The sequence below is a fragment of the Pseudorca crassidens genome, chromosome 15 (assembly GCF_039906515.1).
Source record: "Pseudorca crassidens isolate mPseCra1 chromosome 15, mPseCra1.hap1, whole genome shotgun sequence".
Taxonomy (NCBI): Eukaryota; Metazoa; Chordata; class Mammalia; order Artiodactyla; family Delphinidae; genus Pseudorca; species Pseudorca crassidens.
In genome coordinates this window covers 65,575,339-65,601,141 of record NC_090310.1, presented here as the reverse complement: position 1 = coordinate 65,601,141, position 25,803 = coordinate 65,575,339, and the positions used below count along the sequence as shown (strand labels likewise).

General features: G+C 53.3%; 2 protein-coding genes across 3 annotated transcripts in view; one reads left to right on the top strand and one right to left on the bottom strand.

Annotated features, from left to right (window-relative positions):
- Positions 1-499: 499 nt before the first annotated feature.
- MMP24OS (MMP24 opposite strand) lies at positions 500-2,333 on the top strand. Its single transcript, XM_067707942.1, has 2 exons — positions 500-666; positions 741-2,333. The coding sequence occupies exon 2, from the start codon at positions 744-746 to the stop codon at positions 978-980; it is 237 nt and encodes a 78-aa protein (XP_067564043.1). The 5' UTR covers positions 500-666; positions 741-743; the 3' UTR covers positions 981-2,333.
- Positions 1,711-25,803, bottom strand: part of MMP24 (matrix metallopeptidase 24) — a 46,137-nt gene continuing 22,044 nt past the window's right edge. For both annotated transcript variants that reach the window (XM_067707935.1, XM_067707936.1), the window contains exons 3-9: positions 22,433-22,549; positions 20,453-20,757; positions 12,862-13,023; positions 10,352-10,566; positions 7,842-7,980; positions 6,166-6,432; positions 1,711-4,354 (exon numbers count right to left, since the gene is read on the bottom strand). In XM_067707935.1, the coding sequence (XP_067564036.1) occupies positions 4,017-4,354; positions 6,166-6,432; positions 7,842-7,980; positions 10,352-10,566; positions 12,862-13,023; positions 20,453-20,757; positions 22,433-22,549 (1,543 nt within the window). In that variant the 3' untranslated portion in view covers positions 1,711-4,016. The remainder of the gene's footprint in view (positions 4,355-6,165; positions 6,433-7,841; positions 7,981-10,351; positions 10,567-12,861; positions 13,024-20,452; positions 20,758-22,432; positions 22,550-25,803) is intronic.

Below are 25,803 nucleotides of genomic sequence, written 5' to 3'. Positions count from 1 at the left end.
GCCCCCCACCATTGTTCCGGGGGGAGGTGGGGTAGGATGCACACACACCTCTTAGTTCTACAGTCTCCCACTCCTCTCCCCCCATCACCAGATGGGCGGTTTCATCCCAGGACAAGAGGAAGCAGCACTCTCCACTGTACTTCTCCCATTTTCCACACAACTTCAGCCTCATACTTTTGGCTTCAAAGATGAGTCTGTTTCAACTCTCTCCTAGGCCAGTGTGAGGATCCTGAAGTGCTCTGGGGCACCTGGCTACAGGGCAGTCTTGTCCTCTTTCACCCAGGGTGGATGGAGGTTTGCTGGCCTGGCTGCTAGGTGCCCAGGACCGCCTCAGACCAATCTCGGTAGGCCCTTTCCTTTAGGGCCTTGGGTGGGTGCGGAGCCGGGCTGGAGAGGCGAGGGTAGCTGGGGCGGCTCCAAGCGTCTCCGAGTTGCTCGCGGGGCGGAGCCCCGGGGCTTCGGGCGGGTGTGGCCGGCTGCTGGTGGGTGGGTCGGGTTTGCTGGGCCCCGCCCCTGTGCCCTGAAACCTTCCTCGCTGGCGGTCAGAGGGCGGGGTTCGTTCGCCGTGGCGTCACAACGCCAGTCCTTGCTGACGGTGCTGCGCAGGCGAGCGGAAGCGGAGGCCGGCTCTGGGATTCTCCTGACCGGCGGCTCGGGCGGTGCGAGGTGAGGGTCGGGCCCTGCCGGGGCGGGGGTGGCGTGCGGCCCGTCCCGTACCTGACGGGCCTCTCGTCCTGCAGAACATGGGAGCTCAGCTGAGCGGTGGCCAGGGCGCCGCGCAGCCGGTGCAGCCCGCGCAGCCAGTGCAGCCCGCGCAGCCCCAGCCCCAGCCCCAATCTCAGACCCACCCCCAACCCCAGCCCGCGGCGCCCGCGGCGCCCGCGGCGCCCGAGGGCCCTGTGCGGCCCTGGCCAGAGCCCGGAGCCTGGGGGCCGCTGGACGACGTGCGCTTCCTCATCGTCTGCACCTCCTGGTACTGACTCGTCGCTCTCCGCCCTTACCGCCCGCCGCCTCCCGTCATCCTGTACGCCTCTCCTGCTCGGGTCCTTGTCGTCTCTCCCCACCTTCCGCCACCCTGGAGACGCGCGGAGAGTCGGGGAGCTCGCTGGGGACTGGAAGAAAGCCTCCTCCGCAGCCTCGCCTTGGGACACCGTCTTGCCTCTGGCCCCTCTCGCTACCCCAGATTCGTTGGCTTCTCAGCCTGCACCCAGCCCAGCTCAGACCTTCGTGTTCATCCCCACCCCACAGTTTCTCCAGCCGTCTGGGTGCTGGGGCAGCCTTTCCTGTCACTGGCTTCCAGAACCAGGCCAGGGCTCTTGGTAAGAAGACCCCAAGGCTGCTGACCTAATCTCACCTCATTTTTCCCTGTTGCCAAGAACTGGGCTCTTGCTTTTGTCCTTGGTCATGGCACCATGTGCCTTGACTTGAGAAAAGACCTTGCCACAGTGAACCTGCCCATACCTCTCCTGGGAGGGGTTGCTCCGCCATCCTGGGTGCCACCCTGGCATTATCTGGCTGTTTTCCTGAGACCCCAGTAACCGAGGGCCTCCAGGGCCAGCCTTTTGGAGAGAGGGGGCATCTGATTTTTGGGCCGGCAGATGAGATGCATGGGGCACCTCCCAGACACCGCAAAGCACCCTGTCTCCCAGAAGCTTCTTAAGGCCACCCAGAACCTGATCCTTGTTCCCACATCCCAGGGAAATGACACACTCTGTATTTTTGTTTTATTTAGAAATGATTTAAAAAACATTATACAAAGGCTGATCAGTTTAAAATGTGACTGACACTGAAATGCTGTGATGTTCCCCAGACTGAGGGGAAGCTGGGCTCTGGGGCTTCCAGTGCTTTGCCCCTCTGTCTGCCCTGTCCTGGGATGATGGACAAACGGATGACCACAAGGCAGGAGAATCCATGATTGGAAGGCTCCAGGCTGAGCCCTCTCTGGGCCTGGCCCTGCATCCCTCACATCTGCAGCCTGGGCTGCCTGCCTCCATCTCCTGCTCTTTCTCAGCTGACCTCGGTAGTACCAGGAGCCAGTGGGGAGCCTGGGGGGCCTAGAGCTTTCAAGAAGTGAGAGCACCAACCTGAGGAGTGGAGAGGGACCCGGAAGGGGAGAAGGGAGGCCAAGAAAAGATGGATAAAAGAGACACTTCTGATCTCATCTTGGACCCTAGAGGGGTCTAGCAAGCCCACTGGGTGGCCTGGGCAAGTAACAGCCTCTCTGTGCTTCATTTGCGGGCACAGTGAGAGTTACCCTTGGCCTCCCAGGGCCTGCATGAGTTACATGTGAGCGGACAGGGGTGAGCTAATAAAGTGCTTTGCAAAGTATAAAACACTGTACAAACCTATGAATCACTAATATCTCTGCAGTTGTTCCCCACCCGCCCCAGGGAGCCCGCCCTTGGCCAAAATGAGAAAAAACAGGATGATGACAGGGAACACAGTGGACCCATATAGGTGTCTCTGGGATGAGAGATTTTGCTCAAGACAGCTCCCAGAGTCCCTGTCTGCTACAGGTTAAGCAGACTCAAAGCCCAGAGGCCACAGGGTGGGGGCAAGGCCCATGCAGGCTCAGAGGCCCTGCCAGCACCCTGGAGACTGACACCTCTGCTTGGATTTGGCAGGGAGCCAGTGGACATAGTTGAACCCATTGGTTTTGCCTCCGGCTCCGTAGTGACAAGCAGGGCTGCCTCTTACTGGGTTGGAGTGAGGCAAGCAGAGCCCTAGGAATTCCTGCCAGAGACAGTGAGGGGCGGGCCCCTAGGCTTGGGGTTGTTACCAGTTGTGGCTGCCCCTTTCCGAAGAGCAATGCAGGGTGATGGGCCCAGAGAGCTGGGTTAGCAGGGGCCAAGCTCATGGTATAAACACTGCTTCTGGGCTGAGAGATTGAAGTGGTCTCAGGGTAGCTAGGGGTGTGGGCTCTGAGCACTTCAGAAGGCTGCCCTGGGCCCCTTAACCCAAGGCCGTGAGAATGTTGGCCCAGAGCTATTTCCGTCTCACCTCACTAGTCAGGCTGAGTCCTCAGGCCACAAGCGACAGGCTGGAGCAGGGCCAGGGACTTGGGGGATGGGGAGAGGAACGGGAGAGTGGAGGACAGCTACAAACTCAAATCAGCCTCCGAGATGGGGTCAGCTCCTGCTCCAGCCCTTCAGCCTCATTAGCGGGGCCCAGCTCCTGGCGTGTCTGGGCACTAGAGTGGCCTTAACAGCACCTTGGTCCTTATCGCTGGGGGGAGGGCTGGCCTCATCACCAAGACAGTCACCTCTAATTCACCTAAAGCCTCAAGCAGCCTTTGCAGAATGGGACTTTAAACAATAGTGACAGGACATTGAAATATTCACGACATGACAGCTGGGTCCTTGTCAGACCCAGCTGGGCCACAGCCCTGCCTGCAGCATGTGACCCTAAATCCTGGGTCTCAGGAGACCCTGACGTGTGGAGCAGGTTTCCTGAGGGATCTGCTGTTGCCAGCAGAGGAAACCTAGGCTTGTTGCCCACTGTGTCGGCAGCAGGGGTCCTGTAGCCTTGGAGGACGGTGGGGTAGGGGTGGGGGGACATCTGACCAGCAGGTGTTGGCAATGGGGGACCAGGACTGGTGGCATCTCCCAGATGGGGCTGAGACCGCTAGCGCTGGCTTCCCACAGAAGGTGCTGGGTCCAGCCAGGTACAGATGGCGCTGTGGTGCCTCGTGGACGCCACAGGGCGCAGTGACCACGGGCCTCCTCCTGGCATGGTCCCTGCCTCCTGATGGGGCCTGGCCTATTCCCTTGAGTAGGGAGCAGTTTACCCAGGACAGAAGGCTGGCAGCTGGGTGCCAGACACCCACCCTGGGGCACAGCTGCCATCACTCCCTGCCCCATGCTCAGCCTAGGCCAATGCACCACCACTTCGGCTACATGACCCCTGGCCTAGGGCCATGCTGGCCCCGGTGGGCAGTGGCCAGAGCTGCCCCTCAGACCCTGGTGAGGAAGGGCCTGGCTGGCCAGACCGAGTGGACAGAGAGGGCTCTGGGCTGCTCACACCCACTCCTGGACTGGCCGCTTATAGTAGGTGACAGGCTGAGGGCCTGCCTTGTTCTTGAACTGGAAGATGGTGTAGACCAGCACCAGGATGCAGAGGGACAGGATGCAGGGGATGACCACGGCCACTGCATTCACAGAGCCTGGCACGTCGTTGATGGTCACCATGATGTCCACATCGTCCTGGGGCAGCCGCCGCTCCTTGCGCCTCTCCACCTCCTTCTGGTTGCAGCCCATCCAGTCACGCAGGATGTTGCGCGGGTAGCCTGGCTCCACGCTTAGTTTCTGGTTGTCGAATTTCCAGTAGTCCCGGCCCTTGTAGAAGTAGGTGTAATCTGCAGAAACACGGCCCATCATCACCATCCCAGACACTTCCCTGCACCTGTTCTGCACCAGCGTGAGGGCCCAGGGTGCTGTGGCAGCGTGGAGGAGGGGCGCCTCTCCCACCTGGGAGGAGCCCAAGGGGAGCTCTGAAAGGCGGGTGGGCACGTGACGTGGTGGGGGCGTGTTGGAACTCTTGGAGGTAGGCATGCGGTGCCTTGCACACCCTGCAAGTGGTGTGGCTGGTCGTGGAGGACGACCTGCCCAGCTGCAGAGAGGCACCTGGGACCTGGAGCAGCCCACCCTGTCATCTCAAAGGTGCTGGGAAGCCACTGAGGGGCTGGAAGTAGCATTGGTAAGCTCATTTTGTGCTTCCCAGACAGGACTCTTCTCAGCCCTGGGTCTCAGCTCTGCCATCCTGTGCCCATAGCCTCGCCCTTCCCCCATGTGAGTCAGATCAAGCCCCCAACTTAAGGCTTGGATGGCACTGTCTCCGTAGCTCTAGGGCTGAGCCAGCTCCTGCCTGAGCCAAGGGAGGCAGGGAGAAAGATTTCTCCCGTTGACGGAGGGCACCACCTCTTCGCAGTTATCATGGACTTTTTTTGGCTTGGCACACGTGACTGTGCAACACAGATTGCAGGGTCGCTGGGACCCTGCTGGGGGAGGGGCTGGAAGGAAAAGAGGCAGCAGGGCTTGGCAACCACCACAAGGCTTCCTGCAGCAGCCTTATCGCCCCGCCAGTCCACAGACCCAGAGCAACTCACACTCTCCTATTGGCCGGCTCCCCACCTTGGCTGGGATTTTCATTGGCTGAAGTTCTTGATGTCACCTGTCTCTGAGGCTCCCCAGAAAGTGAGACCATGTGTGTAAAGCATCAGGTACACAGGAGAGCCACCAAATAGCAGCTCTGCCCCTGTGGCTGCTGGCTTTCTTACCGGTGACGTCTCCTTGGAGAGCCCTTCCTGACGACCCTCTCTCACATGGCCCTCTCCCTAGATGCTCTCTGGCAAATGCTTTCCCTTATTGCATTTGTTGCCACTTTGTTTTTTGCCTCTAGACTGCGAACCAGGGATGCAAGGCAAGTCTTGTTCTAAGCTCCATCCCCAGCCCTCCCACACAACCTGGCTCTCAGCAATTATTGTGGAGTAAATGAATGACACCTGACATTCCATAAAAACTAAAACACCCCAACAAGATAATAATGATGATAACAGCTAAAACTTAGTAAGCAGTGGAGGTGGGATATGAAACCAGCCAGGCTGGCTCCAGGGTCTGTGCTTTTGACCAGATGAGCAGAGATGGATTCAACAAATAGCCATGGATAGCCACTCTGCACCTGGTAAGTCCCAGCCCCTCTTCTTGAGAAGCTTCTAGTCCGGAGCAGGGAGAGGCTGTGAGTCAGCCTGGCCTCCAGGAGGAGCTTAGGAAATGTCTCATAATTAGAAAATGCTTCTCTCTTATCTTTAAGCCCTGTGAAAAAGCACCTTTGAACCACCACATCCATCATTTCAGATCTGTTACCTTGAGGGACTCCTAGAGTACACCTGAGGACCACTGTTTGAGAAATGCTGTCTGAGGGAATGAAGTCAGTCTATGAAAACATCTCTCAATTGCGAATGATCCCTACAGATGAGAAATTGTGACTTGGCCGCTGGTAAGAGAGGATTAATTTACTGTGTAAACATGGGTCGATATGAGGCACTTGTCTTTACCACCAGGCGGTGTTTCCCAAACCTGGATACCTTGAGAGTATGCCCGTGGGCCCCGGTGAGACCCACGTAAAATCAGACTCCCCCTCACAAAACCCAGCCGGTTTCTTACGTACATCCTTCCTTGCTGATGAAGGCCCCTTGGGGAGCCTGGGGGATGCCCTTCCACACGGTGATGGGCTTGGGATAGCCAGGGTCCGTGGCCCGCCGCTCCTCGCTGTAGCGCCAGTACCGCTCGCCTTTGAAAAAGTAGGTCTTGCCCACAGGTTCCCAGCGCAGAGCTGTGTCAATGCCTTCTCGGGGCAGACAGCTGCCCAGCTCCCCCAGGCTGTGGGGGTACCCAGGCTCCACCGTCACCTCCTTAAACACCCAGTACTTGTCACCTGTGGCCAAGAGGAACCCAGGATTAGCCTTCCTCGGTCATTCATGCTGGAGGTTGTGGATAGAGCCACTTGCCCATCATCCACTGGGACCAAAGTCACTCATGGAGCCAGTGTCAGGGGGAGACGGCCCTGGTCCTGCTTGATCCCTGTGGCGGAGGAGGCTGAGGCCTCTTGGCTCAGGCAGAGCTTAGGGGGCAAGAAGCCAGAATCCAGTCTCAGATCCTGGGCAGCTCGCCCCACGCTGCCCAGGCTCCGTGCCCCACCCTCTTTTCCTTTCGTGTGACTTGCTCCTTTTTCCTTTCCGGGTGACCTCAGCCTCTCACGGCTTCACACACACACTAGTACTCCCCCAACCTTCTACCAGTGACACCCAACTCTGAGGCTGCCGCTCTCCCAGTGGACCTGGGTACCAGGCCCAGGACCTGATTGCCCACCGTCCTCTGGGCATTTCCAGGTCGGCTTCCGGAGTTCCTCCTCTCCACCCCAGGGGCTCCCTCCCTCACCACCTGTCTGCCTCCCAGTGTCCCCAAGAAGGTGGCATCACCCTCTCTTTCCTTCTCCTCTCAGCACTTAGCCTCTCACAAGGCCTTGTCAGCCTCCTAGCCTCACTGCTCCTCCCTGGTACAGGCCTTACAGACATCGCTCTCCTCAACTCCAGCAGCCGTCTCAGAAACGGCCTCCTGCCTCTGCCTGGATTGCCGCCTGCCCTCTGGCTCTCTGCTGCTCAGAAACAAACAGTGAACTTCCAGCATTGCCCTGATGGGTTAAGACCACAGTCCGGCCGGGCAGCCAGGGCTCCTCAGGACTCTCCCCTAAACTACCTTTCCAGGCCACTTCTCACAGCTCTCCGGTGGGGCTCCAGGGCTGTCTGGTGGGTCTTCTAAAGCCCTTTGAACTACTCCTTTGCCCATGCTGTTCCTTCCCCTTGGAATGCTTTTCTCACTCCTCACTATCTGAATCTTACTCTTCTGAGGCCTGGCCCAAGTCAAGATAATCGAAGTGAAACAACCTAGCACAGGGTGGGCCTGCCATACAGCTAGTTCCCCTCCTCCCCTGGCCTCTGCAGCCTGCGTGACCTCCCCCCCTCCAGGCTCTTACAGAACTCACAGCGTGGCCTTCCATGGAGCACTGGATGGTCTTCAGTTGTCTGCACCTCCCTATACTTTGTGGGGGTGAGGCTTGTCACCCCACCAACTTCGGCACATACAGACCCTCAGCAGTCACTCCCTGACTTAATTTCTCTGCCTGCAGGGATCTGTCCTGTCAGATGGCAGTGTTTCTGTTAGGGCTAGAAGGACCCTTGCAGCTCATCTGCCTCCCACCCTGCCTCTTCCAGTTTACAGGTGGAAAAAGGGGGTCCCGAGAAGGGCAGGAAAGCGTGCCAGGTCCTTCTGCACAGGCCACGTTACCTTTGAAGAAGACGAATCTTCCATCAGCCCTTTCATAGGCTGCGTCTATGCGGGCGGGCAGGCCTTTCCAGAACTGCTCGATCTGCATGGGGTAGCCCTCCTGTACCCGGTTATTGCGCAGGCGCCAGAACCAGCGATCCTGGGGGTTAAGGCAAGGAAAGAAAGGGGCATAGCCTTTGAACCCAGTGATCTTGGCCCTGGGGCTCAGGCCCCAACAAGCCAACACGTTCCCCTGGGCCCAGCCTTGCAACCCTCCCTGATGTCTGCTTCTATCTTTCAAAGCCCAATGAGGAAGATAAAATGCCCATCAACTCTCTTCACATAAGGGTCCTGATGGCTCTTGCTGCCCAAGGGGCCATGAGACAGAGCCAGCAGACAGGCCTGGTGGGCAGAGGAGGCGTCGCGGGGAGCTGGAAGGGATGATGCAGGGCCCGGGATGACCACATGAGGGCAGCAGAGAGTCACCGACGACAGCGGGGCCCCTCCCCAGGCTGGTGGGAAGCAGGGGTTGGTCACTGAGCCCGGGCAGAGTGCCCTCCTCACGGCTGGCTCCAGCCAGCAGGGTAAGGTCTGTGGGAAGCAAGCCGTGGAAATTCCCCCAAGCCCCGGGTGTGAATTCAGTTTCCTCCTCTTACAGTTGCATGACCTGGGGCTCAGTACTTAAAGAGCCTCACCTGCAAAGGGGGGTAATAGTGGGGGTCAGATGAGAGATTATAGGTGAAGTGCCTAGAACAGTACAGGGCACATAGTCAATGTTAAGTAAATGGCAGCTCAATAGGCCAAGAATGTGAAAAAAGCCCTCCTCCTCAAATTGGTGCCTGGTCCCACTGCAGCCTTGGTTGGTAGGCAGTCTGGGCGAGGCCTGTAACCTCCTAGGACCTCGGTTTTCTTATGTGTGAATGGGAATGATAAAACCCAGACTTGCTTAGGAACCATTCAGTTGGAGGATCCAAGGGTGCAGAAGAATGAACATGATTCATAAAAATGGTACAGGGGCTTCCCTGGTGGCACAGTGGTTAAGAATCCGCCTGCCAATGCAGGGAACACGGGTTCAAGCCCTGGTCCGGGAAGATTCCACAGGCTGCGGAGCAACTAAGCCTGTGCACCACAACTACTGAGCCTACGCTCTAGAGCCCACGAGCCACAACTACTGAGCCCGCATGCCACAACTAGTGAAGCCCACGTGCCTAGAGCCCGTGCTCTGCAACAAGAGAAGCCACCACAATGAGAAGCCCGCGCATCGCAACAAAGAGTAGCCCCCGCTCACCGCAACTAGAGAAAGCTTGCGCGCAGCAACAAAGACCCAACGCAGCCAAAAAAAAAAAGGTACAAAAGCTAGAAAAGTTTTTTTTTAAGGTGTTTTACGAAGCACTTTCACATCCAGTTTTTTAAACCTTATTTTGACTTTCACAACTCCTGTTAAGTAGATCTGAGATACACAGAGTCTTAGGGAAGGCCAAGTGACTCTCCTTGAGCCACGCAGTGAGAGCAGGACTGGGGCTGACCCCTGTCGCCTGATTCTTGGTCAGAGCTCAAAGCTTGCTGGCGAGAATTCCACAAGGTGACTGGGGCAGCTCTCCACAACCAGCCAGTGTGACAGAGACACGCTGTCAGCGGAGGGCCTCTTGTGCTGGTGGCCGGGAGTGTGGTCAGCAGGCAGTTTTCAACTGTCAACCTCGCTGGGGATGGCCTAGCTCCAGAGAGCTCCCCCAAGGTCATGCCCCCTCACCCACTGACTGAATAAAGTTTCAGCCATTTGGGGCCCAACACGGGACAACTCTGACGGGCCATTCTAGCTCCGGAACTCGCTGTGGGCGTGGCCGGGTCTGCAGTGGGTCTAGTTGCTGCTTATCTTCTCCTGCCCCATCGTGCTTCCCTCCCCTCCTTCCCACAGATGTGGATCCCAGAGGTGCTCCCTGGTCAAAATCTTGCATCCCAAACACTGTCCCAGAGCCTGCTTCCCTGAGAACCCAACTGCAACACACTGAGCAGGCTGCCACCCTGCAACCCGTGGCTAGAGGGACAGGAACAGACCAGGGGACAAGATGTAGCCTGGCCAGCTTCCTGTCAGGCAGTCCTCTGAACCAGCCCTGGCAGGATCCGGAGACAGATGCAGCCACTGCTGTGCCAGCCCCTACTCCAAGCCAACATCTTCACAGCCATGACTCCTTTGATCTGCACACACCCTTCATTAGAGAAATGACCCTCCCAGCCCTCAGATGGAGAAACTGAGGTCCAGACAAGGGAGGTGACTTTCTCAGAGTCACAGAGTGGAGGCCGGTCTCCAGCACTTTTCCCCCACCGTTAACCCTCAGGAAGGGGCAGGGTCACCGCTTCCCGCCTCCCTCTTGGAAACAAGTCCATTCACCCAGCAGCACCAGGAAGAGACCTCATGACCTGGCCACTGGGCTAGCTCCCCTCCAGGCCCCACAGCAGGCCTAATCCCAGAGCAGCAGCTCTCTCCCGCCCCAGGTGGGGGAAGGAGTGGAAGGGGAGCCTTGAGGTCCTACCTTAAACACAAACATCTCGCCCCGGAAGAGGGCCACCGTGTTGAAGTTGCCGTCACAGATGTTGGGTTTGGCGCCTGGTGTGGCTGGCCGGTCCCCCAGGGGCGGCCGAGGGGGCCTGGGCTGGCGCTCATGCTTCCTCTCAGAAGGTGAGTGGATCCTGCGGACGGGGAGTGTGGGGAGGGGCCTTGTGGGCTCCAGGGGCTCCGCGGGGGGTCCTGGAGAGAGGGGCTGCATCTTAGAGAAGGGCCAGGCGTGCCCTGCCCCCTGCTGCCATTGCCTCATCCTCACCCGGGCAGCTCTGAGACAAGCCTGTCACACTCCAGCCTCCTGTCCCCCCCCCCCATTGTTTACTCCCCCAGTCTTTGAGAAAATCCATGAAAAGAGCCATTAAATGGGAACTCCCATCTTTCCACCCCCAAATCTGGTATCTTCTCTTTCTTCTCTCCTGTTACGAGAGAGGACATGTCCCTTCTTAGGCTCAGTGTCGCCTACCCTCTCTGTCTGCTCCCCCCATTCTTCATCCTGCTCCAGCATGGCCTCTGCCTCGTCACCCATTGAAGCTGCTGTCAAGATCACCAATGACCTCCATGTCGCCAAATCCAACATTACTTGACCCAAAATTTGACGTCCATATGGATCATTCAGGGATCTTGATGAAATGCAGATTGTGACTCAGAGGGTCTGGGGTGGGGCCTTAGATTCTGTGTTTTTTCAAGCTCTCAGGTGATGCCAGAGTTACTGGTCTGAGGCCCACACTTTGAGTAGCAAGATCATACAAACACTTGCCTTGAAACACTCTTCTCTCTTTTCCAGAACCCTGCACTCTCTTGGTTTTCCTCCTACCTTGTGTACTGTTCCTTCTCAGCCTGCTTTGCTGGCGGCCTTTCCTCATCCACCCGGCTCTAAAGGTCGGCATGCCCCTGGGTCCTCTCCTCTCCCCTCCCCTCCCCTTCTCTGTCTGTCTGTCTGTCTCTGTCTCTCTCTGTCTTTCTCTCTCTATTTTGGTCCTAGGTCAGTGCTTCTCAACTTGGGCTGCATATTAGGATCACCTGGGGAACTTTTAAAACACCCTGATGTTCAGAAGTCACCCCAGACCAATTAAAACCAAATTTCTGGGGGTGAAGGCTGGGTATCAGTATTTTTTTGTGTTTTTTTTGCGGTACGCGGGCCTCTCACTGTTGTGGCCTCTCCCGTTGCGGAGCACAGGCTCCGGACGCGCAGGCTCAGTGGCCATGACTCACGGGCCCAGCCGCTCCGCGGCATGTGGGATCCTCCCGGACCGGGGCACGAACCTGTGTCCCCTGCATCGGCAGGCGGACTCTCAACCACTGCGCCACCAGGGAAGCCCCAGTATTTTTTTTAAATTGAAATCCCAAGGTGATTCCAATGCACTGCCAAGTTGAGAATCACTACCCGAAGGGATCTCTTCCAGGTTCATGGCTTTAAAGACCTCCGTTCAAGCCGTCCCACAGAACGTTCTGTGATGACATACATGTCCTATGTACCTGCACTGTCCAATACAGGAGCCTCTAGCCACGCGTGGCTATTGAGCACTTGAAATGAGCGACTAGTTATTAGTGCGGCAGAAGAACTGAAGTTTTAATTTTATTTAATTCTAATTAATATAAATTTAAATAGCCACATGTGGCTAGTGGCTACCGTATTGAACACCAAAGATCCCAGATCAATATTCCAGCCCACATCTCTGAGCTACAGAGGTCAATCTATTGCTCCACAGTTACAAAAGCCAGAAACCTCACCCCTGTGTCTAATCTATCAGCAAATAGCGTCCATTTTATTTTCAAAAGACCTCCTAGTCCCCACTACCTGTCCAGTCCTCTGCTGCCTCACCTGTGGAGATCCTGCCCATCCTCCAGGCTTTGGGTGGGGCGACCTCCTCTGTGAGGTCCTCAGGGCCTCCAAGAAGAGCCCTCCTCCCGTACTCCACAGCCTGGGGGCTGTAGGGGCCGTGCCACATGGACATGCGTTTGCCGTAATAAACTGGTCTTCCCATCTCCACCGACTTGACGAGAACAAGAACTTCCCACACCGGTGTGAACAGAGAGTGGGGTGGCATGGTAGCAGGCCCCTCAAATCTTATCAAGATATCAGCCTAGTTTGTCTTTTTCTTGTTTAAGAAAAAAGCTCTGGTAATAATACTTATCCTATTGTATCACCATTACTTGGGCAGATGGGTGACTCTCTTGGCTAGAGGTGGGACCCCTTGAGAGGGAACCACAGGAGGTGAGAGGGAGGTGTGTGGAGGGGGGAGGCGGGTAGAGTAGGGGGAGTGGGAGGCTCTCTGTTCACTTTTGTCCCTCCCAGTTGCAGCTCAGACCCTCCCCTGGGTTTCCCAAGTGTGCAGGGAAGGAGGGGGGTGGGGGAGGAGCCTTGCAGACAGCAGTCAGAGGCCCAGGTCCCCAGCCGCCCCCCAAACCTCCGCCCCGACAGGCAGGCAGTCATGGCCCAGCCCAAGGAAGGAACGGTGGCCCCTCCCCCCTGCCACACACCGTAGATCTTCTGGATGCCCTGGAGATCATCCTGAGGCAGCTTGAAGTTGTGTGTCTCCATGTACTGGTAGAAGGGTGCCATGATGGCGCTGGGGTCGTTGGAGTGCTCCAGTCCCAGTGCGTGGCCCAGCTCATGCACGGCCACCAGGAAGAGGTCGTTCCCTGTGGAGGGGGAGATGGGGAGGTGCCCAGGGCACCCGCTCAGGTGTCAGTCAGTCCATCCATTACTTCAGCAAACACCTAGAATAAGCTTTGTGCCAGGCCCTGTCCCGGACACTGGGACATACACACCCCTACCTTCCAGAACTCTCCGTATAGTGGTGGATAGGGACAGAGAAACAAAATAAGTGAAATTAGTGTTCCAGGTGCTTCTACAGCTGTCTATAAGGGTCGAGTGAGGATTCCGAGGAAGGAGGAGTCATTTACGCTTGAAGGAAGATGTTCAGGGAAAGCTTCATGAAGGTGAAGCTTAAGGTGAGTCTAGAAAGATAAGAAGTTGGTCAGCAGAAAGGATTCAGTGGGAAGGAGAGGGAGAGGGGCGGAGGTGGCATTGCTGGCTGAGAGAAGGCTATGAACAACGTCCAGGGACAAGCAGTTTCATTCCACTTGGCTCCGGAACAAAGCAGGGGGGGAGGGCCAGAGGGAGATGAGGTCAGCCAGGCTGGCACGCAGGGCTTGTGATGCCATGCAAAGGAATTTGGATTGGCTTCTTGGCCAGTGGGGGGTTTAAGCAGGTTGGTGTCGGGGACGGGGGGGCTGATGGTGACATGATGAAATCACTCTGGCTGCAGTTGGAAGAAGGATTAGGGGGTGATGAGACCAGAGGCAGGGGAATCAGTGGGGTTGGTCTGGAAGCCAGTATGAGGGTCCCGGTGAGAGATGAAAAGAGCCTGAGCTAAGGCAGAGGGGGTGTGACGGGCAGAGGGGAGTCCTGGGGGCGGCAGGCTGGCGGTCATCTTCAGAGACCCGGGGGCAGGAGGAGCCTTGGTCGTGCAGCAGCTCTCGGTCCTGAAAGGACTGAGCTATGGCCAAGATCAACGCAGGGATTCAAATGCGAGTGAAAACGAAAGGTCCAGGTACTGAAAGTGGGACACGGGATCCCGAGGGTGAAGCTGAGGCAGCAACACAGCAGAGTGGTCGTGAGCCTGGGCCCCTGAATAGGACAGGTCTCGTTCATTTCCAGCTCTACCCCAGTGAGCTTTGTGAATTCGGTCAGGTCTACCCTCTGAGCCCCAATTTCCTTATTTGCACAATGCGGAGGTCGTACCTACATCAGAGGGTTGTGTGAGGACCGGATAGGATAAGATGTGTGAAGGGCATGATGCTGCATGGCACCTGTTGTCACCATGCATAAGACAGGAGCTTGGTCCCTGGAACAAGCCCGTTGACCAAAAAGGAAGCACGAGGCACTTGGGGTCCCAGCAACCAGATCCTCTTAAAGCCAACTCCCCTGAACTTCTGGGTCAGGCCTGGGACAGGGCAAGGCCTGACTTCGAGGGGATTAAGCAGCCCTGGCTTTGGGGAAGAAATGAAGGGGCAGGGAGTTGAGCAGGCTGTCGAATCAACAGTCCTGACTCATATTACGTCCAGTTATAGACTCCTGCTTGCCTTGACCTGTGGCATCTGAATGTCCCTTGAGCCCTGCCTCTGTTGCCCAGAGCTAATGCATGTCACAGTCCAGTCCTGCCACCTTGAAGTGCAGGGGGTGCTGCCAAGAGCCCAGGAGGTGGTCAGGAGTCCTCGTGCTCACTCTGGCCCCAGTGGCACTGGCCAAGCTGCCGTACCCCAGCCCGGCTGAGGGCCCCACGAGGGTCAGATGAGCCTGGGGATTGTGTCTGGCCTTCCTGGCTAAGGTCTTGGGAAGAGAGAATAGCCCTATGGGGCAGACTCAGTCACACACACATGCATGCCGGCCGCTCCGCGGACACCACCAGTACCTTCAGCGAAGGGTGGATGGGCAAGATCAGGGGAAGTTTGGCCAAGAGCCTGGGGCTGGCCTTCTGCTGGGGCAGGGCAGGCTGGCATGAGGAGGCCAGGCCTCCCCCAGTTCCTTCCTCAGGTCCTGGCCCCTCTGGCAGCGGGGAAGGGTGAGCTCATCTCTGAGCTCCATCCCAAACAAAGGCGGCTGCTCGCGCCAATGGAAGGCAGCCCTGCTTCCTGGGGTCCGGTCCTGGCTCTGCTCCTGGCCCGTTCTGTGACCCGAGACAAGCTGTTTGGGCCTCTGTCTCCTGACTAGGCTCTTCCTCAGGGAGCATCCGCAGGGATTTCAGCTGAGAACCAGGGAGCAGGGCTCTGAGCGCCTGGCTAGACTCTAAACCTTTGTCCTCAGCCTGTGTCTATTACTCTGTAAGCCTCTGTGCTGGGTCTCTGCAGAGAACAGGAGTAAGCCCTTGAAGGAAAGGGGTCTGTGGGTTTGTTCCAGGGACCAAAAGGCAGAGGAGAGCTGGGGAGCTGGCATCCTACTGCACAGAAACCCAAGAGACCTGTTAAGTGGGGGCTGCTCTGAGGAGATGGAAGGAGAGTGTGGAGGGGCAGGAGAACTCCAGAAAAAGCAGAGGGATGGAGAAGACCCACGTGCTTAATGGGCAGGAGGCTGGTAAGGGCTTCACCACCCAAGAGGATGAAAGGCAGAGAAGCAGAGTGGTCAGAAGTGTAGTCCCTGGGGGTCTGACTGCCATGACTCCCAGCTCTGCCATGTCCTAGCAGTGTGACATTTTAAATCTCTTCCTCTGTAAAATAAAGGGATTAATGGTACCTTCGTCATAAGAATGGGGTGAAGATTAATGAGGCAAGGTACAGAAAGCACTCACACCACCTCCAGGCACAGAACTATCACGGTTAATTAGCAAGTTCACGTTAAGCTATGTATGAAGGACCAGCATCCTCAACAGGGAGAGTTCCCTTGAGCTGGGAGCTCAAGTCCTTGGGCTTCCTAGCAAGCACCCAACAGTCTACTTGGCTACTCCAGTGTATCTTGTCTCTGCTTCATTTCCTTCTCTTGGGACCTCCATCTTTGGTGAGGCCTATCTCATTGACTCCTGAAACCCTCCCAAAGGTTACAACATTTCCTTTTGCCTCTATTCTTTTGCCAATGCTGTCCCCTCTACCTGGAATAACCTTACTCCTTCAAAGTTCAGCTGAATGCCACATCCTCCAGGGAGCCTTCCTCGATTTCCCTAACCAGCAATGACTGCTTCCTCCTATACACTTTCCCAGCAGTGTATCTGTATCATCTTTATGGCCCTGACCACTTTCCACCCTACATCATAGCCAGGAGCACACACTGTCTTCTGCTCCAGGACTATGAGCTCCTTGAGGGAAAGCTCTGTGCTGGACAAGCCAGGATGGAACAGTGCCAAATGTTCAGTATTTTTTCCAGGTGTTGTCTTTGGACCATCTGCAGCAGAACCAACTGGGGTGATTGTTAAAAATTCAGAGTCCTGGGTTTGACACAAGTAATGTCTTCTTTGGATGAGAGTCAGGACTTTGCTCTGGAAAACCAAGCATGAACTATCCAGACGCAGTTCATAATCCCAGCAATAGATTGCTAGGAACTGGGACGCAGCCATTGCCCTAGGATGGTTTTTGGAAGGACAGCAAAGGAACCAAGATCGATTGAGCACCTGTACATTATCTCGTTTAATTTCCACATAAACTCAGCGAGGGCGTGATGCAGCCTCCCGGGAATTTTTGTTTGTTGGCTTTCTTCTCTGTTCTTCTGCCGCTTACTGTGTGAACGTCTCAACCACTCAGAACTTTCCTTTCCTCACCACCCTGCCCAGTCTAGCTCCCAGGGTGGGGAGGAACCACTGTAGTAACTGTGGAAGGACTGTCCCCTGTGAAGGGCTGGTCCCCCTGACGCTTCCCGTCTTGTCACCTTCCCCAGGGCTGGGCTCCCTCCCCAGCAGAGCTTAGTGAATTCTGCTGACTTCACTGCTTGACCCACTGGAAACGGATGAGGACACAGGGTGCCTGGGAGACTCCCCGAAATCAGCTTAAAGGTGTGGTGGGCCAGATCGCCCTTCGCACAGACTCCAAAGAAGTGGAGAATCAGAATCCCCTTTACATTCTAGTGGTTCTCCAGGAGAGCCTTTTCAACACACAGGTGGAGGGGATTCTGATTCAGGAGTTTGCGGTTAGGGCTTAGGCAACCTTTTTAAAATAAAGTCCCCCGAGGGAATTTTATAGTGGTTGGGTCAGGCTGACACACCTGAAGCAACTGCTCAAACTTCACGTCGCTAAGAGGGGGACGGCCTGTGTCACAAGTGCTTCCTAATGTGATGCAACAGGGGGGACCAGCACCACCTGGGAAGCATCCTCGCCAAAAAAGTCAATCCAGTCAGGCCTGTAGATCTACTCAGGCTACATGCAGAAGAGAGACATGGTAAAAGTGAACCTAAGTCAGACAGAGAAAGACAAATATCATATGATATTGCTTATATGTGGAATCTTAAAAAAAGGGTACAAATGAACTTATCTACAAAACAGACATAGTTATAGATGTAGAAAATAAACTTATGGTTACCATGAGGTAAGAAGGGGCGAGGGATAAATTGGAAGATTGGGATCGACATATACGCACTGCTATATATAAAATAGATAACTAATTTCTTCAACAGATATAGGGAGAAAAGAGAAGCAAGGTGACTGCTGTAAATGAAAAGGGCCTTAAGAGACGATGATGTGTGGATGCTCTCTGGATCCTGTTGCAAGCAAACAACCGTTAAAGACATTTTTGAGGTAATTTGGGAAAATGAACACTGGGTATTGGATTTTAAGAAATTATTGCTAATTTTGTCGCGTTGGTCATGATTTTGTGGTTGTGTTAAAGATAATCTGTTAGAGGTATGTAATGCACTATTTAGAGGTGAGACCTGAGATCTTCCTTAAAATACATCACTAAAAAACAAAGAGGGTCGGGGAGGGTAGATGAAACAGCACTGACGTAATGTTGATAACTGCTGAAGCAGGGTGATGGGTGCCTGGGGGCGTTCACATTATCATTCTCCCTACTTGGTAAGTTTAAAATTTTCTGTAATGGAAATTTAGAATAGAGAAGAAAGCTAATAAACAAAAAATTCCTGGGAGGCTGCGCTCACGCCCTCGCTGAGTTTATGTGGAAATTAAACGAGATAACATATAGGTGCTCAATCAATCTTGGTTCCTTTCCTCTCCTTCCAAAGGCCGTCCTATGGCAATGGCTGCCTTCCGGTTCCTAGCAGTCTATTGCTGGGGTTATGAGCTGCAACTGGATAGTTCTGCTTGGTTTTCCAGAGCAAAGTCCTGACTCTTTTTTTTCTTTTTCTTTTTTTTTTTTCTAAAGTCCTGACTCTTGTCCAAAGAAGACATTAGCTATCTTGGAATTTCTATCCGAATTCTTGGTCATTCGTCAGGATGGGGTGGGACAGATGAGAGGGTGCTGGGATGGAGCCCATCCACAGGTCCCAGCTCCTTCCCACACACACCACCAGAAGTTCTCAGGATTTTGAGACTGGTCCAAGGTCTCCACCAGCAAGGAGCAGTTGTGGGAAGTGCACACCCAGGGCTGGGAAAGGCAGGGTAGAGGAGGAATGTCCTTAATAATTCATGTATCTCTATCAGGGCTATGACTGTTATCAGCTAACAGTGCCTGGCACATAACAGTGGCTCAAAAATGTTAGTTCTCCTCTCGTCACACTTTATCAGTTAGCACAGACAACCATTGGTTGACACTGATCCAAGAATAAGAACAAGATAAAGAATAGGTGTTCAGAAAACCAGGAAACACATCCAAGACATAAGGGAGAGGATTCCTGGGCTGAGGAAATGGAGCTAGATAGGAAAGAAGCCCAAAGAAGAGGGTGGGGGACAAAGAAAAATGGAGCAGTTTCATAACTTTGCCTAGGCTGAGCCTTCGCCACATCACCTCCTGAACCACCCTTTGACAGACAGGACAAGAGTCGTGATCCCTGATCCATGCAATGATATGAAATGCTTTTAAGGAGGCAGTCCCCACCTACAGACAGCAGACACAGCCTCAGAGGAAATGGGCCTTTAAAGGCTGCTCTCAGCCTGAAGCATCTCCAAGGAAAAAGAAGGCCTAGTGTTTCCCCAACTTGCCTAAGCTTAAGAATTGGAATTTCCAGGGGAAGGGCCTGGGAATCCATGTTTATAACAAGAACCTGGTTGATTCTTATGATCAGGCAAGTCAGGGAAACTCTGGGGATTAAGACAGTGTTTCTCAAGGTAATGGACGCCGGCCTCAGAAGCACTTGGGGAATTTATGAGACCATGTGCAGATTCCCAGGCCTGAACCCAGAATCAGAGAATCAGAATAGCAAGAGGTTAGGGGCCTGGAGCCTGGAATCTGAATTCTTAAAAAAGGTTTCTAGGTGATTCTGTCGTGCCCTGCAGTTGGAGAGCCATGGAAACAGCATGGTAGCAAAGAGTATGGGCTCTGGAATCATCATGTCCGGGTTTGAAAACGTATTTCCCCATTCACCAACTGTGGGACCTTAGTAGGTTACTTACTGTTTCTCTACACCTCAGTTTACCTATCTGTAAAATGGGGATGATAATAACATATACATATTATACAGTATGTGGAAAACACTTGACATGGGCCTTAGAATATTAACATACTAATTCTAATCTATTATAATCTAAAATAGAATTGAATCGAATCCTCTGTCCCTCTTTCCTCCAGAGTCCTACTGCATTTTCTTGGTACTTCTGCTGTGTCCTTCAGTACAGTCTGCCTTGCGACAGGGTGACTTATGTATACATCTGTCTCCCCGACTCGACTCTGGACTTCCAAAGGGCAGAGACTGTGTCTTTTTTAAATGTTCAAACACGTGCATCATGTTCCATTAGAGTCGGAAGGGACTTTAGAAGTCACCTAATCCAGCCCCTCATCTGACAGATGAGGAGACTGAGGGTGAATGATGCGCCCCTCATCACATGGCCAGTGGTTGAACCACAGTCTGAGCCCTGGCACTGCTGCCTACCAGCTATGCCATCTGAGCCTCAAACTCTTCATCTTAAAAAAGGGCATAATGATGTGCAGTTGCCTACTTACTAAGCAGTTGTCTTGCAAGTAAGTACTGATGAAGAGCTCTTGCAACCTGAGGAGTATTGTTACGATTACTGCAGACAGGATGCTAGAGTAATTACGGGGCCTATTATTCACTTGTGAGGTTGACATAAGGGAGAGAGTCTGTCATGTTTTCCCACAGCATGGCCTTTGAAGCCCTCATCAGTCAGGCCAGAGCCTACCACTTTCAGCTTTAAGCCTTTTAACCTTTTCCTCCAGCCTCTGATCCATTACTTTACCGTCTTATTCATGGCCTAGACTTTCCTCCTAATTCAGTCCAATTAGACCATTTACTAAGTGATCTGACCCATCTCCCTGGCCCTGGCCCTGATGGATCAACTGTTGAATATTATCAGAGTTATATAGTTAATATAACCCCAGTTCCCACCCTCTTAGGGTCTTAGTTCTTGGACAAGAAGCTCTAGAAACCAGGAAACTCAACTGTGGTATCCTCCAAGCTCTTCCTCAGGGCTTCTTTCCCTGACAGCCAAGTAACCCCCTGTCCCCTCATGACCTTACCATCGTGGTTGGCATTTCCTAATGTCCATGGCTCGTCTGAATCAAAGTGAGTGTCTCCACCAATCCCTGGGCCAGGGAAGTAGGCATGAGCCAGGAATCCCCCTTCGCCATCAAACGGGGAGCTGTCTCCATGGAAGCCAGAAGCAAAGAAGATCATGATGTCGGCCTCCTTCCGGTCACTTTTGATTTCATGGTAGGGCACCTCTTCAAAGGTCAGCGGGGTCACCTTCTGCCACACATCGAAAGCCTGGCGAATAGCTTTCCGCGTGTCTAACTCACCCACCTTTGGGGTGTAGTTGTGAATGCTGGTGAGAGAGGGGAGGATTGATAGGGAGGAACAGACCAAGAATCAGAGACCAGCAGAGCTAAAAGGAACACCAGAGGCCATGTGGGCCTAGAATTCTGCTGAGGTACCTCAGGGGTTGATGAAGAGGTTGCGTGGGCAGGGCTCTGGGTCCCCACCCCTGCCATTTTACTTAGTGTTTTTATATTTGATCTCTGAAAAAGCTTGTGTTGAATTTGTAGAAAAAAGATTAAGTTGTGCATGGCATTTCCTAAATTTTAAGTTTTTCTCCCAATACATAAAAATGTACATTTATAAAATTTATAAAAACACTTAAACAGGGACTTTCCTGGTGGTGCAGTGGTTAAGACTCCATGCTTCCAATGCAGGGTGCCCAGGTTTGATCCTTGGTCAGGGAACTAGATCTCACATGTCGCAACTAAGAGTTCACATGCCACAACTAAGGAGTCCGCCTGCCGCAACTAAGGAGCCCGCGAGCTGCAGCTAAGACCCAGCACAACCAAATAAATAAATTAAATAAATAAATATTTTTTAAAAACCCACTTAAACAGTGGAGAGTTTAAGTCAAATATCCTGTAAAAAAATCTTTGGCACCAACTACTACTGTTTGTGTACATAGAAGCTGGCATAGGGTGGCGTGTGATTAAATCAGTTACAGGTTTAACTATGTAAGGTTACTGTATCCATATTGCATGGTTCTCCACGATGGAGCAGCACTACTTCTGGCTGCTCTGCCCCAAGAACACCTGGGGCAAAGACTGTTCACCCATTCTACAGGCAAGGAAACTGAAGCCCAGAGAGGTTGCGTGGTAGAAGTTCAGGTTAGAATTGGGTTAGAAGCCACTTCTAACTCTACGCTTGAGGAGACTCTAAGTCTATGCAGTTACTAACCCAGATTCTTCTTAAGTTTCCTCCTCTTGTCAGATTCCTGAAAACATCCTGTTCTGGTCTCTACAGCTTGTGAGCAGGAGAGTCCTTAGCTCAACCCAAAGGATCTTTGTCTCAGATCATACTCCTGAACCCAGGGATCCACCTGAGATGGAATCAGAGACTTGAGAGGTGCCAAACAGGGCCCAGCTGAGCCTGCCCTATGCCTGGCCCCGACCCCACCCCCTCTGAATCCTGATGTCTGCGTCTGCTGTGATGGGTTCCTTCATCCCTGCCCTTGGTCACTGGGCTGACTTGGAGGCTGATCCTGCTTTGCCCAGACAGTCAAGGGATGACAACTGTTGGAATTCAGTTCCCAGCTCTTTATGCTCCTTAAGAAACACCTGGAACTCTGTGCTGGGAATCTCGGCTGAAGTCCATCAATCAGGCTAAGTGGGGAAGGGATCCAGGTCAGAGGGAGTGGGGTTTGGCAAGCAGCGGTAGGGAGGATGGGTTCAGCCATGGTTCTTTATCCCAGGTGAAAGTTACCGAACATACCCCACTTCCCGTAACTAAAAACTCTAGGAATCTGAACAGAGCATAACTCATGAGCCCCTAAAGGACCAAAGAAACCTGAAGCTGGAGACGTAGCATCCTCTGGACGCGACAAGGAGAACAAAGTCAGGGGGTCTCAGAGCCTGGCCCTGATCTCAGACCCGCCTACAGTGTGAGCCTCAGAAACTCAGGCCGGGGAAAATCAGAGTGAGGGTGGAGCCAAAGCCAAGGAGGAGGGGAGGGAGTTGAGGCACCTGTAGGTGATGTGCTTCTGCCGCCACTTCTGTCCTGTCAGGGCATAGCGCTTGTTTCTCCGCCTGCGGCTCAAGTGCGGGTGATCAGGGACGCCACATCGGGGTTTCTTCATCCACCTGGGCAGAGAGAGGACACACACACACACACACACACCAACACTGTGGTCCCTGGACACTCTAGGAAGGCACTGCAGCTCCCTGGTCCCAGGCTGAATGGCAACATGCACACTCCACCCAGACTCTGGGCCCCTGGCTCTGATGGGGTCCCCGAAAGGAACACGATCGACTGCTCGATTCATCACTTCATTCACTCCTAACTGCATAGGAAGAAGCGCTGCTGCATGAGAGACTGGGAGTCAGAAGACACGGGCTTGCTAGTTCCAGCTCCGTCACTAATCATAGGAGCCCGGGCAAGCGACTGAGTCAATGTGAGCCTCAGTTTCCTCATCGGCAACGTGAGAATTCTAGTTCTCGCTGGTCTTAGCTTGTGGGGAGCCTCCAAGGAGGGAATGCACGCGGAAATGCTCTGTAAGTGAAATTAGATCACATCACTCCCTGCTTTAAAACCTCCCAATGATCTCCCCAATCACCTAGAATAAAACTCAAACTCCTCACATTGGCCCACAGCCCCTGCGTGATCCGCGATCTAACCCCCACCTACGCGTGATGACACCGGCACCCCCTGCTTCCCCACAGGCACTCTGCTCCAGCTCCAGTGGCCTCCCTGCTGTGCCTTGAACATGCTAAGATCATTCAGCTCAGGGTTTTGCATTTGCTGTGTCCTCTGCTTGCCATGCCCTTCTTCTTCACATGGTTTGTTCCCTTACTTCATGAAGGTCTCTGCTCAAATGTCACCCTCCAAGAGGACTTCCCTGCCACCCTCTCTAAAATAATTTCCCCCTCCCCGTCCCACCTCTATCTGTTTATCCCGCTTAATTTTTCTTTATATTCTTTATCATTGCCTGAAATTACATCATATCTTAGCTTTTTGTTTATTCTTTGTCTCTCTTACCAGGTTCTAACTCCATAAGGACAGGAACCTTGCCTGTATCCCCAGTGCCAGCACAGTGCCTGACTCAGAAGGTGTTCAAGAATGATTTGTTGAATGAATGAATGAGAACTTTCCCATGGTAGAAAGGAATAGCTTGGAAGACAGTAAAGTCTCTTTCACTCCAGGTGTTCAAAAAGTGGCTGAACAGGACTTCCCTGGTGGCGCAGTGGTTAAGGGTCCGCCTGCCAACGCAGGGGACACGGGTTCGAGCCCTAGTCTGGGAAGATCCCACATGCCGCGGAGCAACTGAGCCCATGTGCCACAACTACTGAAGCCCGTGCTCCTCAACAAGAGAAACCACCACAATGAGAAGCCCGCGCACCACAATAAAGAGCAGCTTCTGCTCACCGCAACTAGAGAAAGCCTGCGTGCAGCAACGAAGACCCAACACAGCCAAAAATAAAAATAAAGAAATAAAAAAGTGGCTGAACAACTGTAGGACTTGGAGTGTAATTATCCGCAGCACTTAACTACACTGTATTGTGATTTGAAATCTATTAGTCTGTTGTCTCTAGTAAATAGTAAATTCTTTGAGGACAGGAACTGTTTTGTATTCATCGTGTCCTTAGAAGCTAGCCCTGTGCTTGGAACTAAGTAAATCCTGATAACTGTTTGTTGTCAGGTTAAGTTGCATTAGGGAACAGTGAGCCTGGGACTTCATTGGGGATATAAAATAGGGGCCAGGATAGGAGATTTAAAAGATCACGGCTGATTGGAAGGGCCATCCTTGCATTTCATGTCTCTGTGCTGCCCTAATGACCAGCTCACGGAACTATAGATTGAGATCGCTGGGGGAAAAACAGTCTGGCCTTATTTGCAGTTGTTGAAAGCAGTTGCCTTTGGCAATAGAGAGAAAAGGAGACAGAGACTATTTTAACCAAATATTAAGGGACTTGAGGGACTTAACCAGGTCTTATACATTTTGTATGCTTTACATCACCTAGAATGTGCACACTCGGAAATCAATAACAAAAGACAAAATAATAACAATAACATGCATGGGTATAAATGTTTATCATTTTCACAGTGCTCACTTACTTTTTAAAAAAAAAATAAATTTGATTCTCAAAACAGCTCTGTGAGGTAATCAGAAATGATTGATCCCAATTTTACAGACGAGGGAAAAGGTACAGAGATAAATCGAGTAACTTGCAAACTATAGCAAACTGTGAGGCAGGACTGGGACTTCGTTGAATGAATGAATGAACTATTAATTAATGCAATTTGAGAAACAAAAGTTGGGGCTTTTCTTCTTTATTTTTCTTTTCTGTGCTTAGCACAAGTTTGGGTTAGAGGAACTATGTTTGTTGAATGAATGAAGGAGTGAATAATGTGTGACATTTCCCAAGGTAGGCACTCAAAAATAATATTTTAAAGCGCTAATCTAGCTTCCTTTCACTGACAGTCCCTGGGAAGAGACCCAGGAGGCACCTCCAGGAGGCTGAACTAGACCTGGAAGGGCCCCCAGGGAGGAAACAGGCCCAGAGAGAGGCAGCGATTGCCCAAGGTCACAGAGCTGGAGCCAAAACTAAGGTCTACAAGTTCTACCCGCAAACACCCTCCGCATCAGGTCTGGGATTAAGTGCGAGCACCTTCCTCCTTCCCAAGCCTCCAAAACAGCGTTCCCTGCCTTCCTACGAAGAGCTGGGGGGCAGAGCGGCAAGTGGGAAATGCCATCTTCCTCCCTCAGATCTTTCCCTCTGCCTCCTTCTCTTGCTGCCACCTGCCACTCTCTGAAGCCTGTCCAACAGGCCTGCGGCTTCTGGAACAGAGCGAAACCCAAGGCCAGGTGGTGCCTCAGCAGACACACCAGTGCCCCTGCCCCGGGATGCGCTGCCATGAGCCCTGCACAAAGCCCTCAAAATAACCTCCGCTTTGAAAGGCGGTCAGGCTCTCTTTGACCAGCTGGCTCGTGAGGCCACAGGGCCAAGGAGTCCACTGTACTCACAGCATCATAGGAGCGGTCAAATGTATTATCTCAGAATTTCACAATCTCACAATCAGAGAATTTGAGGAATAGAAAATGTTCATACAGAATTTTAGTATCATAAAACCCCAGACTCAGACTTCCCTGGTGGCACAGTGGTTAAGAATCTGCCTGCCAATGCAGGGGACACGGATTCGAGCCCTGGTCTGGGAAGATCCCACATGCCGTGGAGCAACTAAGCCCGTGCACCACAACTACTGAGCCTGCGCTCTAGAGCCTGCGAGCCACAGCTACTGAGCCTGTGTTCCACAACTACCGAAGCCCACGTGCCTAGACCCTGTGCTCCACAACAAGAGAAGCCACCACAATGAGAAGCCCACACACCGCAACGAA